Raw genomic sequence first — 13,920 nt, 5'->3', positions numbered from 1 at the left:
GCGTCTATTCTACCCTCCACGGGTTTATCATTGTGTCACAACGAACAGCTTTGAATTGAGTTTTCGTCATTTTGTAGGTTGCCGATTGTTGGGGCATGTAACAGGAATATTACGAAAAATCCAATTTCACACTGAACTTGTCCAGTTTTGTGCAAATCTTGCATGGGCCTTATCGCCAATGGCGTTTAATTCATTGTCCCTTACATTGAGACGTGATAACAATTCATCGCTTTTGTTTACACCTAGGTTGGGCACGGTAGAATGCATATAATAGTGATATCTGGCCTTCATTCCGGCTCTGAACGCATTTGTGACCGATCGAATACCCTCGTTGCACAATGTACCAGTTTTTATGGTGCAATGTTTGTTTTGGATTTCAATGATCTTATGCTGTTGCAATGCGGTAATTTTCTTCACGATCTTAAATCATATATCTTTTGGGAACATTAAATTAATCGTGATCGATTTATTCTAGCAGTTCGAATCCTCGAAATCTATGCATTGTGTATTCTTTATTTCCATAGTCAAACGTAAGCTTCGTCATGCAATAGTACTCAGTTCAAAACATCTCAGTAGGTAAGTAATTAGTAAAGGAATGAATAAACTAGCGAACAAATCAAAAGTATCAATTAAAAAGATCAAATCTCACCCGACTATACTTTCTTCGGACATTATTTGGGATTTTCCGATAATTTGCGATAATTTGGTCTACTTTGGATTCTTAGTTGAACATCGTCGATCGGAACACTGCATTAATATCCGCTACTTAATCGATAGTATCTTCGAATAATGATACATTCTGGAACTCTTCACACACTCGTGAGGTACTGGTATATCCAAACGATATAGACAGTGGCATTAGGGATGAAATAATTTATGGAATTTCTGACACTTTTTCACAGGAAGAATAAATATTACCAAACGCTTCGTATTACTTATTGCTCCTTTGTTTACTTCTACTTGCTTCCAGCAGTTCCACGAGAAAAAGACTACTGCGATCTGGTTTACATTCTACTTTCGATTTAGTTCATGTTTTGCGCGGATAACGACCAATAATCCAGCCATTAATTTTCAATTTACTGTCGAACGATTAACGAGTACTAATACTATATGAATGAGAAAACATTTCTTTCTATGTTTACTGCAGTGATTAGAATTTTCTTCCATAAAGATATTTAACAGTTGATTCACTGTTCGTTTCGGAATAGAAGACATATATTCTTGAATTATCGAATTATGCAATCGTTGTTTGTTTCGAATCGCCTAGAACATCACTTCATATGCGTATTAATAAGTGCACACGGTGCACATTTTTCCTTACTAATAATTGAAAACAGCTAGGCATGAATCACTCACCTGGTCAGATGGTAGCCACTGAACTCGGAATCTGTCGAAGAGACAGTGCGGTCGTCGATGTCCACCGCCGCCCCATTGTCATTGCCGCTGATGGAGAAAGTTGCCGTGTGCTGGTTATTGTTCCTGCGGTTTCCCAGAATGCGATTGCTGAGGCGAATTATCGAGAACCGATCCAACTTCATCGTGATTTGTTAAGTGCTGTGATGTGACTGTGCTTGGATCGATCGATTGATTGATTGATTGATTAATCTTGTTGATTTGGTGATGATGTTGGGCTGACATTCAACTAATGGGAGACATCATGCCTAGGGGGGTGAAATGTACGGCAGTTTATTAAAAAATGAACAGCGGTGATAAATTCTTAATAAGATCGATAATTGGTTTCAATATGCTGAACCACAGCTCAGCGAATTATTATTAATATTAAACTTGTTTTCAATTGCATCCTCATGCATATAAAATATAATGGGTTGATAATGGTATTTGTTTCAACTTTCTCGACATCCTACATCACATCAATACTTTATTGAAAATCGATTTGGTCATTATTGAAAAGTGATTCCAGAAGATTCACAGTCGTCATAAATAAGTGCCAAATGGTTTCGTTTAACTGGCTTAGATTGATGTATTAAAATGAATATTTAGACTATGTGCGTTTTCGTTTCATGTAAAACAATCGTTTAATGAAAGTTTTTTTAAAAACCAATACAGCTGAAATCGGTTCGTTTGACCAGCAAATATTGAATTGAAATAGTCATGAACCAAATTTAGAATGAAATTTCCGTTAATGGCATTATCACTCTAAATGATGGGTTGCCATTTCATGCATACTTCACCCTGTATTCCAGGAACCGGAAACCGGATCTGAACAAAATTCTACACCTACTTATGGGGAAACAATAGTTTGCATTTGAGTCTTAATTTGTGAAGATCGGTCGAACCTGAGAAATTGGAATGATTTCCGATTTGAAAAGCACGATAACTTTTTCCGGTATTTAAGGGAACCGGGAACGATGATCCGGTCATAAGTTTTTGGTCATCAGCTAACCATAGTTGCCCAATTGAAGAATTATACGGCTACTTAAAGTTATGTACTCGATTTTTCAAGATTTGATCGAGTGCAAATTTTTCAATTTTTTGCCCATTTTAATCGATTACTCCCAAACCGGATAAAATTCAATTCAATTTTTATATATGAAAACAAAAACCATTTTTGTGATTATTTTTAGAGCTATCGTTAAAAAAAATGAATTCAAATGGTTTACATAATACAAAGCACTTTTCGAACTACATGTTGTAATTTTTACGAAGAAAAATATTGAGAAATAAGTCGGCGAAGAAGTATTTTCGAGCACGCGTTTCATAAATCATGATTTGCGGTGTTTACTGTACTGTCGTCCCGGGTTGGCGGTTCAATGCCTAGGGCACTGGTTTTACAACCCAGTTGTCGTATATTCGGGGATTCGTAGTATCAGTAGAATCGTAGCACCAGCCATGGAATGGTTCTGTACACTCTGAATCGACTGCGAAATCTATTGAAACATAAGGTCAAATTCCACTACAGGAATGTAATACCAAGGCTTTGCCACTGTACTGTCCATACTCGCATATCAGTCCCATATGGGTACTGGCCACTTTTGAGTTAGCCTGACGGATAACGTCTATTTTTACGCAACTTTCAAAAATCGCAAAAATAAATACAAAAATTACCACAATCTGTACGGCCAGTAAGCCGAAACTTGTTTCGTTCGAGACGTCAGTTTAGACGTTACACTTTTTGTGTAATAAAAAAGTGTCTTGCAAATAGCATTAACTTTACGTCTGCTCAGCGGATTATGTTGATCCGGGGGTTTGCGTCAGCATAATCTGCTGACGCACTGATGAGTCGAAGACGAAACGTAAACTTAAGAAAATGGTTATGTGCACCTAGCATAAATTTGGGGGTAAAAGTTAGCTTTTTCCCCTTCAAATTACCAATTACTGGTTAGTTAAAAAAAATTTGGAAAAAATATCAAGTCGGGTCTATCCCATATAGAATGTACAAATCTCCAAATAACTAAGGGAACGTGCCACTAGAGCCAATTAGTTCTGATTCATGAACTAAAAAATGTACAGGTTGCATTAATTTTTTTTTCTTCTGGACACTGTACCAATGTAACAGTGCATGCAAAAATTTGATAATGTAAGATAAATTATCTTTGAATCGATCTTTGGATATAGCCGGTACGAAATTTCTTCTTGGATGTTTTGCGTTTCGATCTCAGTTCCTCGCCAAAATAGCTTACTCCAGAATCAAACGTATTGTTCCCATTTATACTCAAAATTTCATCCTCCGAAGCAACAACTTTAGGAAAAGATTCAGCTCTTTTGCCATAGCGTTGGGCAAAATTAGATGTAGGCATATGCGAATATTTCAAATTGGAACGAGTTCGAACGTACTGTGCTGAACGAGAGATACCAGAATGTTACATAGTTGTAGTAAATGTGTTTCTAGACCCCTGCGTTTTTATTTGAAAATTTTTTATTTGTTTTAATTTTTGGAGGATGTTTCAAATCGAAACTGCGATTTTTCGCGAAAAACTTCACCATTTTGTAGCTGCAAAACCTACCCAAAACGTTGGGTGTTTTATAAGTAAAAAGTGTGTGCTAAACTTGAAATAAATTGGTGTAGTAGTTTTTGAATGACGGTGGACACGGAATTTCAAAACGTGCTTTCGAGAAAAACGTGTTTGAAGTTTATTGTCCATATATTCTAAAAAAATTATTTATACTTTCAAGGGGACGTGTAGGGTCTAATAATTTAGAAAATTTCGTATTTTTTCTTTGTATTTTGTTATAATAAAACTTTTCAAGAATGTTGTATAAATTTTTCAAATCAATCGAAGCAGAACTCTTGGGCCTCACACCCGTGCATACACACACGTAAACACATACATATACTCCGACATTCTGCGTTTCTGGACGAACAGATTCGAATGATACAGGGTCCGGCACTCGAAGTGTAACCAACTTCAGACCTTCGAGCCTGGCGTCAAGGTAAATGCGACATATTATCGGGAAAGTATTCTGGAGGTTGCTTTGAAGCCGTGGGCAGACAAACATCTCGGTGGCAGACCATGGACGTTTCAGCAGGACTCGGCACCGTCTCACAAAGCTCGAGTGAACCAAGAATGGCTGAAAAACAACGTTCCGAACTTCATCACGTCCACACAATGGCTCTCGAATTCACCAGATGCGAATCCAATGGATTATTCTCTTTGGGCCATTTTGGAGAGCAAAGTCCGAACTAAAAGATACACCAGTCTCGAGGCGCTGAAAAAAGTTATTGTCCGCGAGTGGGCCAAAATACACCTGCAAGTCACATTCGGGCAGCTTGCGATTCGTTTTTTGACCGTCTCAAGGCTATAGTCAAGGTAAAAAGTGGTCATATCGAGCAAAAGTGAATTGATTCTGAATTTTGTATTATTTTTACACATTTTGTACTTTGAATTAAGTAAAAGTAATTTTCCAAACTGAATTTATGGCCTTTTTAATTGGTTACACTTCGAGTGCCGGACCCTGTATATTAAATTCTGTCCTACGGTTTCCACGGAGATTGGAGATTGAGATATGAGAAAGGCAACTTTTAAATTTTAAACACACTACACCTAGTAAATTCGGAACCGGAAGACGAATCGGAATAAAATTCAATAGCAGCCTATGGACCAAAAGACTTTTTATTAAATCTAAATTTGTTTAACCTCTGTCGCCTTTTTCGTCCAGAAGACAATGAAGCGGGTCGGACATCATATCTTCAAGATAAGGAAGGCGTTTGTCTCCAAGACAAACTGAATACGGTTGTTAGATCCCACGTCTAGAAATTGTACCGAAAGTTGTTGGTGCAGTTGAGATGCAGTGTAATGGACGACGAGACTTACATTACGTACATACCCGCCTGGATGTTCCGGAAGAAGAAAGTCGACAAATTTGCAATATGTAGTTAATGTAGCAGGCGATCTGTATGCGGGCAAATATTAGAAAAAGCATACCTCCAGAAGCGCCTGGTGCCTTTCCTTTGTCATTACGCGAAACGGGTGATGGAGTATTACTAAGTAAACGATGTAGTTGTTGTGTCGATCGAGGCAAACCTGCCAAACTCTTCAGAGCTTCGCCCAATATTATGAAAGAGTATGAAAGGGCATACTCCAAAAAACACGGGCGGTGTTAAAAAACGACAATGATTTGAAGAAAGAGTAAATTAAATTTGTAAGAAAGATGGCGCAAGTGTTGAACAGAATTTGATGGTTAGTGTCCGCTTGAAGAGGGCTATACCTTCTAATGTGACTTTCGGTCAGGATACAAGAATTCCGTGCAAATCACTTGTTACCTATGACAATCAGATGGCCACATGTCAATATTGCCAAAAAGCTGTTCACTACGGTGAGCCATGTGATAAACTGGACAAGGAGACAACCACACCAAAGGACAATGGTGCTTCCTTCACACAAACCCCAAGCAACCCCAGTACACCTGTGACAGCCGCCAACAACAATGAAGCATTCCCTTCAACGAAACCATCAGTATCCTCTATAGAACAAAGTACACCGGCTGCAGTTAACAACTTACCCAATGCCTGTCAAATAAGTAACGGATGTTCCGCCAATAACAGTGATGCCGAACGAATGGACGGGAGCGTGAATAGTGAACCACTGCTCCCCCTCCATTAGCTAGATAACAACGAAAGCGCCTCTCCTCCAAGGAAAAAAAAATACTACCGCGTTAAGCTTAAGAGCAAAAGAGCCGAATAAAAAAATCCTTATGAAAACAAGGTTCTACTTACAATCCCAGGAAAACAGCCATTGATGAATAACGCTAAAGCAGTTTCCTCCGCTACTGCGGGATGAAACTTCAATTGATATTTCTCTTTTGAACTTCCGCTCAAAGACTATGAGGAAAACTGAGTTTGCGTTTTGCAATAATGGCCGTTTTTCCAAGATTGTAAATTACCCTTTAATCATTCTGAGAGTATAATGCACCTATCAATCTCTAACAATGGACAAATTATAACGATTACCGCAACAATACGCAAACAATACGAACGAGGCAGCCATTTGTTTTTAAAATCTACGGAGTTGTTTAAAATCGGAATGCAATTATCGTAGAAGTTAATTTTTTTCCAAATTTAAGTTTAAAGGCACACGAATCCAAATGTTGAGCCCTGCAAACAAGTCCATAGGAGTCGCAGTTTTGATGGTTTCATCCGTGATAGAAAAATTGCGTTAGCAGCTACGAAAGCTTTTGCTATTAGGAAGAAATTTGAACGAGATAAAGTCAAAAAATGAAAAAAGAAACTGCAAAGGGAGCTACACAACTTAAACGAGAAGCGAAAATGCTGCAGCGGATGCTGAAAAAACTAAAAGAAAATTGTGCGGGCCGATACTAGATGGGGACATCTGAAGAAAATTCGCACACCAGACGAGATTTTCGACATCGAAAACAAAACGTTTCTGTTCGGTAAAATGAAAAAAAAAAATATTTTGTTTTTTATTTCTTATTACAAAAATACTAATTATAAAAAAAAACATTTTGTATATGAATTATTTTGTTCAGTTAATGTATTTAAAAATCTCTAAATTCGATTTAATTTAAAATTTTCTGCACTTTGAAAGCAAGGGGTTCTTTGCTGCTAATTTCAAGTTTTCGAAAAGTTCTAGTTCGTTTCGGAACGTTAACACTAGAAGCAATTTTCAAACGATTCCCATATGTGTTAATCTCGCAATTCAATTCAATCAGAATTAAAAATCAAAAAACTTGTGACATTCTCTGTGTTACACGTACACCAAAGACGACATATTAACAAAATATCCAGCTCTCATATTTCCGGGACAAATCGTTGGTAACATCCTTTTTTGCGAGCAAGGCATCAAATCTTGTACATACAAGTAGGTGAGAGAAATGTCAAATTCGTGAGCGCGAAAATAGCAGCACTGTGCATCCAAACAATTGACATGATATGTTCAATGTGATGCCGTGCGATGGCGTTGCTGAACTGAAAATGAATTTCGCTCCAAGCTGGCAGGGTATGGGTACACTTTGCACACTTTGTAAAAGGTTTCAACAGGATGGGCCCATAGTTCGGGCGAATCGATTTATTAATCAAAGACTGTCTTCGGTGATAATGTCATCTCACGTTTTGACCTCATCATTTGACCGCTAAGATTGTGTGATCTGACTTCCTTGATTATCTTTTTTTTGTTTCAATTATTGAAGGTTTAATCTGAAGGTCATTTACTTCTTCGAGCCAGAAAAGCTGTGGAGCTATGATAAGTCACTGGTTTATGCATACAAGCCCAACACTTTGGATGCTTAGGATGACAATATTAAGCATGTTATCAGTGGAATACAGCCCCATTTGTGGAAAAAGTGGTCAAAAATTGAACCCAATGGATGGTGTTCGTACAGAAGAGTCGAGGTGGTCATATTTTTGATATCATATTCAAAAATTGATTGTCATGAATTGATCGTCCAACTGAAACTAAATTTTTGGCCAAAATATACATATTCATAATTCCATATTGCAAACACTCTTTAGTTATATTTTTTGTTTTCTTCGTTGTGACCTTATATCAAAAGCTGACACTCACAAAGTATACCAAACTATCGATCTATTTTCATTTCTGTTTTCTTTGCTCTAAAATCAGTAACCCAAGCTACAAAATCACATTACATTTATCCCTGCTTAATGGTTACCTAGGTTGTGTGCATTCGTATGTTCGCAATGAATTCCTAAATCTATCAACAAGCCTGTTTGAAACACAGTCATGTTTAATAGTTACTCACACCTCGGAATCGTAAATGAATTAACGCTCATTATTGTATGTTTGGCTATATCAACACTGAGTATCCCATAATGACAAGGTTTTTTTTTATTTAAATGATAATGGCTAGACATTTTTATAAAATGATAATTGTTAGACTTTAGTCCACGATGTGTTCTAACTTGGCCAACTGTGCGTTGCATAGGATTGCATTCGAGTAATTACTTGCGGTTGTTTGTTTGAAATTGCAATAAAAATAATTGATTGCACCGCAAAATTGACGATTAAAGTATTAAACACTTCCGCGCGGTGTTCTTGTTTATGTTTCACTAACGATAGCTGAAAACGCCGACCGCGATCGACCAACCGTAAAATGTCCCTTGTTTACGTTCTTTAGCCGTATGTCTATTGTCATTCTGTTCAATTTAAATTTCGGCTGAGAACAATACCTGCAATTTAAATTTTACAACCATTTAAAATTCCAGTGATTTGAATCGTACACTAGATTATGATTAGAAATTGGTCGCTTGATTTTATGTCTTACCCGGATACAAATCAATTGCCGGTACCATGATTGAGAAATCTTGAAAATCATGAAATATTACTTCACATGAGACCATACTTATTGCTGATTACTTATTGTGAACCAGTCCTATAATTTTTTATGATTTAAATCATTTTTCTTATCATATCATTAATAATAGGTATGATCTCATGAGAAGATACGTTTCATGATTTTTAGAATTTCCTAATCATGTTATCGGCAATGGATTTTTATCCGTATAATATTTTGCTTAGAACGAAACAAATGTGATTGCTTGGGTTCCCTTTGTAACTCATATCTACAACGAGCAAAGAAGCTGATATAGTGGTATGTCTAGTAATCTTAATATTAATGCGCAGCTTGACATTCTGAGTATTCAGGAAAATTTTATTGCTAGTGTTATGACACCATTGACACTAATAATTCTTTCAGATCTGGGTACTATCATATCTGATTCACGAAACTAGTCCATTTCTTCGTGAACCATCGACCTAAGCAATTGATGCATAAAAACATGTAACTTGAAACGAAAGAATTTTTGAAAAAACAAACACGGTTAAAGGTTACTTATTATAGAAATCTTTTAAGCACCTAGTTGATTTCCATGTCCATCACAAAACTATCACGTTTCATCCGAACTCACATCAATTCATATAGAAATTAACGTCCACATAGACTTTTTATTGAAATAAACTTTCACTTTGTTCACCGTTGATTTGGTTCTAATTTTTCTCATAGCTTTTAGATATCGAATTCTGAACAGATCGAATCGTGTTTCACTTTGGTTCGTCTCACACTGACCGTTTAAATCACTGTTGCGCTGCGATGCGGGCCACCCTCAGCCAACTTTGGTTGATGCTACCGACAGCTCAAACTACCGACCATCGCGACCTGTCAACTATGAAAAGCGCTGTTTGCGCCCTCCTGTCATATATATAGAAACGCGTTGCCGTTTGGATTGGGGTGTAAATTAGCGCTAAGTAATTTTTTTCGTGGCTGCGCCAACTTACTTATTGTTCGGTAGCGCACTTTGAAATGTGGGTGGCGATTGTAGTTGTACGTTAGGGCTCCCGCGTAGCGTTTCCAGCACGATCGAACGTTCGGAAAATATCTACGAAGCTGAGCGGAGAAATCGGCATTCGCTCGTGATGATAGATGATGTCACGAGAACGGACACCAGCCGCACAAAAATTACTTTGTAAATGGGAAAGTAAATGTTAGGATTAATAATTCACGTACCGAGACAGGATGGATTTATAGAAGACAGCCTCGTGACATTCCGATACGTAGATGATAGGAGCATATTTAATGAGCTCGGGAACTCATGTCACGAGAAAAATAGTTAAATTTCAATAAAATATATCGGGATAAATCAACTTTAATAACAAAAAAAAAAATGATATAAATTTACCTCATCGGATTTAACTAAATTGATTTTATATTTAAGGTAGAAAATGTGTTCCAAAGCTTCGAAACATGAAAGTGTCGAAAAATGCAACGCTTTTTGTCTTTCTTCATTATAAACTCTTCGAGATCGGCTCTACCGATTTAAACTATCTAGGAGTCGATTGAGTTTTTATAGGGTCATTGATCAAAAGGCTGATACTTTCCTTTTTAGTGATACCATAGTATAAATGAAGTACCCGATAAACCGAACTTTTTTATTATAGGGAAAAGTGGAGTGAAACGACTTTTTGCCTTTCTCATATGGGAAGGTTCTGCAATCACTGTATAAACTGACTTTTAAATAGAGGCCCGTAGGGCCGAGTGTCATATACCTCAGCTCGTCGAGTACGCAAAATGTCTGAATGTGTGTATGCATGTATGAAATATTTTTGTTCACTCAATTTTCTCGGAGATGGCTGGACCACTTTTAACAAACTTGAATTCAAATGAAAGATCTTAAAGTCCCATACAAAGCTACTGAATTTCATTCGAATCCAATTTCCGGAACTGGAAATTACAGGGTGATTAGTGAAAACATTTAATTTTCATACTACTCAATCACTTTCCTCAGAGATGGCAAGAAAAATTTTTACAAATTGAACGATCTTATCATCTCACACAAAACTTCTAAATTTCATTCCGATTCGATTTCCTGTTCCGGAGTTAAAAGGTGAAGAGTGATGAAAATTTTATAAAGTCGCTCAAAGCGACGTAGCAAAAAACGGAACAAAATTTCTAAACTTTAAAACTATTTCAATAGGTAGTCGTTGTCAGTGAAAGGTTAAATAAACCGATTACAGCTATCCTGGTTCCCGGTTTTTTATACCTGAAGCAGCGGAAATAGTTGTCATATACTCCAAAATGGAATTCACTCACTGTTAGAAAATGGCTGGACCTATTTTCACAAACATAGGTTCGAACTAATGGTCTTAAGATCCCAGGAAAAACTCCCTTTCAGTCGGGTAAATTATGTTAAGATAAATTGAACAGGAAATATTGAAACACTACAACGAATATTTTCAAAAGTCTTACAAACATTTCCTATGAATCCAATGTATTTTTTCGGAGGAATCAGCATGTGTTTTTCGCGTGAATATTATTGTATTTTGTTTTCATGAAATTATTTCAATGACCGTCGTTTTAAATAGATTGTAATTAGAATTTTGAAATTGCTGTACAAATAAATCGAAGATAGAAATTGTATGAAACCTTAAAATTATTCCTTTTAATCTAAACGTGTGACAATCGATTAAGCATTTATTGAGATGTAGAAGTGGGTTCCTCTTCAAAGTTTTTGTCAATATTTATGGTATTTCTAGAAACAGTATTCAGAGACCAGCATAGCCAAAAATAGTTCGTTTGTCCATGAATTAGTATGAGAAATAAATTGAAATAGTTTTGAGACCAACTTTGAACATTTTTTGGAATCGTCATATTCTTTGACGGTTTGAATTTTGAAAACTCATCACTCCGTAATTTCAAAATTGAAAGTCGGAATCGGATAAAATTCACAAATTTCGAATGGGACTATAAGTATATTTTAATTTGAATTTTTGTTTATTAAATTCGTTCTGGCCTTCTTGCAGCTTCTCTATTCCCGATACTTTTGGAAGCGGAATTCGGAAATCGGTGTCAGTTAAATTCGCCTAGCCATTTTAGAGAAATCGAAGTGCGTTCCACATGAAATATTTGGGTATCTTCCGGGATCGAAAACCGAATACCGGTAAAACTGAAATAAATTTATGTGAAATTTTTACACTAATCACCGTGTATCTCTTGAACCGGAAGTCGGACCTAATTGAAAAAAACCCTTCTTAATCCACCTAGTGTTTCTTTTGTTTCATAACAGTCTCATGAAAATATATTTCATACTTTTATTAAATAATTTCGGATACTAATTTGGACACCAATTGATTCAGATTGATTCGAGTAGTTCACAAAAGCATGCTTCAGTGTATATGTCACACAGTTAGCATCATTTTTCCAACCTAGTGCTTGTTATTTGCGTTGCCTATTTGTATGAGAAGAGTGATGCTAAAAAAACCCCTTAGTGGAATTTTCATATATCTTGAAAAATCACCATGAAATTTTCAAAATCGAAAAACAAATTTGGATGCCAAAAATCTTAGAATTGCATGAACCGTCGAGATTTAGTGTCATCTCGAAAAATTTTTTAATGTGGAACACATTTTTGTTTTCTATATAGGGATGCAAATTAGAAACTCAAGTAAAATACACGTAGAAATGTGGTCAGGTTTTGAACAATTACAGCTCAGTCAATTTTGTATCAATTATTAATATTATGTCACCATTTGATTGGAAATATTTCTACCTATTGATATGAATGTTCATAGCCATGTATTTTTAATTGTACATCATTGAAATGTTGATTAATAGCTAGTAGTGTCCTATTTTGTCTGCAAAAAATCTCCGGCATACCGGATTTCCCTGCCTTAGTCGACGGTTTTGAAGGAGTAATGCCCCGTTTACACTTCTGCTGGCTGCCAGCATGCTGGCGTCAGTGTACTGCCCTCTTAGGAAAAAACGTTCAACTGTGGTCCAATGATCCAAAGTATTAGACCAACGAAGGACCACCGTTGAAAGTTTTTTTCCTAAGAGGGCAGTACACTGACACCAGCATGCTGGCAGCCAGCAGAAGTGTAAACGGGGCATAAGCGATATATCAAAGGGAAAGCATCGCTCTGATTGGTCAATCGATGCAAAAGCGAAGCTGTTGGAAGCACGCGAATCTATAAATAGAAGCGAAATTATAGCTAACGTTTCAGTTCTACGCGTAGCATGCTAGAGGTAGGTTATTGTTAGACGGCAAGACAGAAAGCGCCATAAAACAATTTGAAGCTTTAAATGGTATGCTCTGATCTTTTGTCATGCAAGATCGGATAAAATTCCATGTTATGTCGTTTCGGCTGAGAAATTGACAACTACCCCTGGGTAAATTTTGTGTGTATAAGATTAATTTCTAATTTATATAAGATAAACTCGATTGATAACCGAAACCGAAATAACCACTCCAACCGAAATCGCAGAATGGTAGTAATGGAAGAGAAACGCTATTAAAATAACTGCTTGCATACAAAACTTGAACACAAACTTGGCGAAGAGAAGCTTAAATATCGATATCCGTATCGCAAGTATGTACAAACATATAATAGCATACATTTGGGCTATTGATGTAATTTCGTCGGCTACAAAACAAATACAAATCACGACAAACATAGTCTATATTCTTAGTTCGCGTGTTCGGTGTTGGTTCCTAATAAAGATCAATCTAAGCATACTCTCGTGCATTTGCGGATTCAAAAGTGTGATGATTAATTGAAAATATCGATCATAAGAAATTTTGGTTGCCTTGTTCCACATCAATAGCTCGAACAACCCCATGGGGCTGATCCTTGTAGTTTTTTTTTGTAAATATCAACTTTCTGGGAATTAGAAAAAATCTGATTCAGCTCAAATTTTGTATGTGGACTTTTTTCGAAGTGCTCAAACTTTTGAGTACCACCGCATTACGAAATTAGAGGGGGGGGAGGGGGGGGGGGGTGGTTTGTCCCAAAATATTCGCACCCTTATATATATTAAAGCGGTAAAAACAACGTTTTTTGTCGGTTACGTCACTTATACCATCATATCTCCGGAACCAAAAGTCACAGTCATTTGATCTTCGAACTTGATCAAATGCTCAATAGTAGCTTTCAAACGAGCCTAAGTTTGTTAAAATCGGTTTAGCCATTTAATATTTGAAATTTCCGAAATCGA

The 13,920-nt window shown here is 36.6% G+C and overlaps 1 protein-coding gene across 1 annotated transcript in view; it reads right to left on the bottom strand.

Annotated features, from left to right (window-relative positions):
* Positions 1-9,609, bottom strand: part of LOC131429449 (bumetanide-sensitive sodium-(potassium)-chloride cotransporter) — a 46,161-nt gene extending 36,552 nt beyond the window's left edge. The window contains exons 1-2 of the mRNA XM_058593579.1: positions 9,289-9,609; positions 1,357-1,661 (exon numbers count right to left, since the gene is read on the bottom strand). Coding sequence (XP_058449562.1) covers positions 1,357-1,538 — 182 coding nt within the window. The 5' untranslated portion in view covers positions 1,539-1,661; positions 9,289-9,609. The remainder of the gene's footprint in view (positions 1-1,356; positions 1,662-9,288) is intronic.
* Positions 9,610-13,920: the final 4,311 nt, after the last annotated feature.

The sequence above is a fragment of the Malaya genurostris genome, chromosome 2 (genome assembly GCF_030247185.1).
Source record: "Malaya genurostris strain Urasoe2022 chromosome 2, Malgen_1.1, whole genome shotgun sequence".
NCBI classification, from domain to species: Eukaryota; Metazoa; Arthropoda; class Insecta; order Diptera; family Culicidae; genus Malaya; species Malaya genurostris.
Note: the sequence above shows the minus strand (reverse complement) of the source record. Positions and strands in the feature narration are given on the sequence as shown.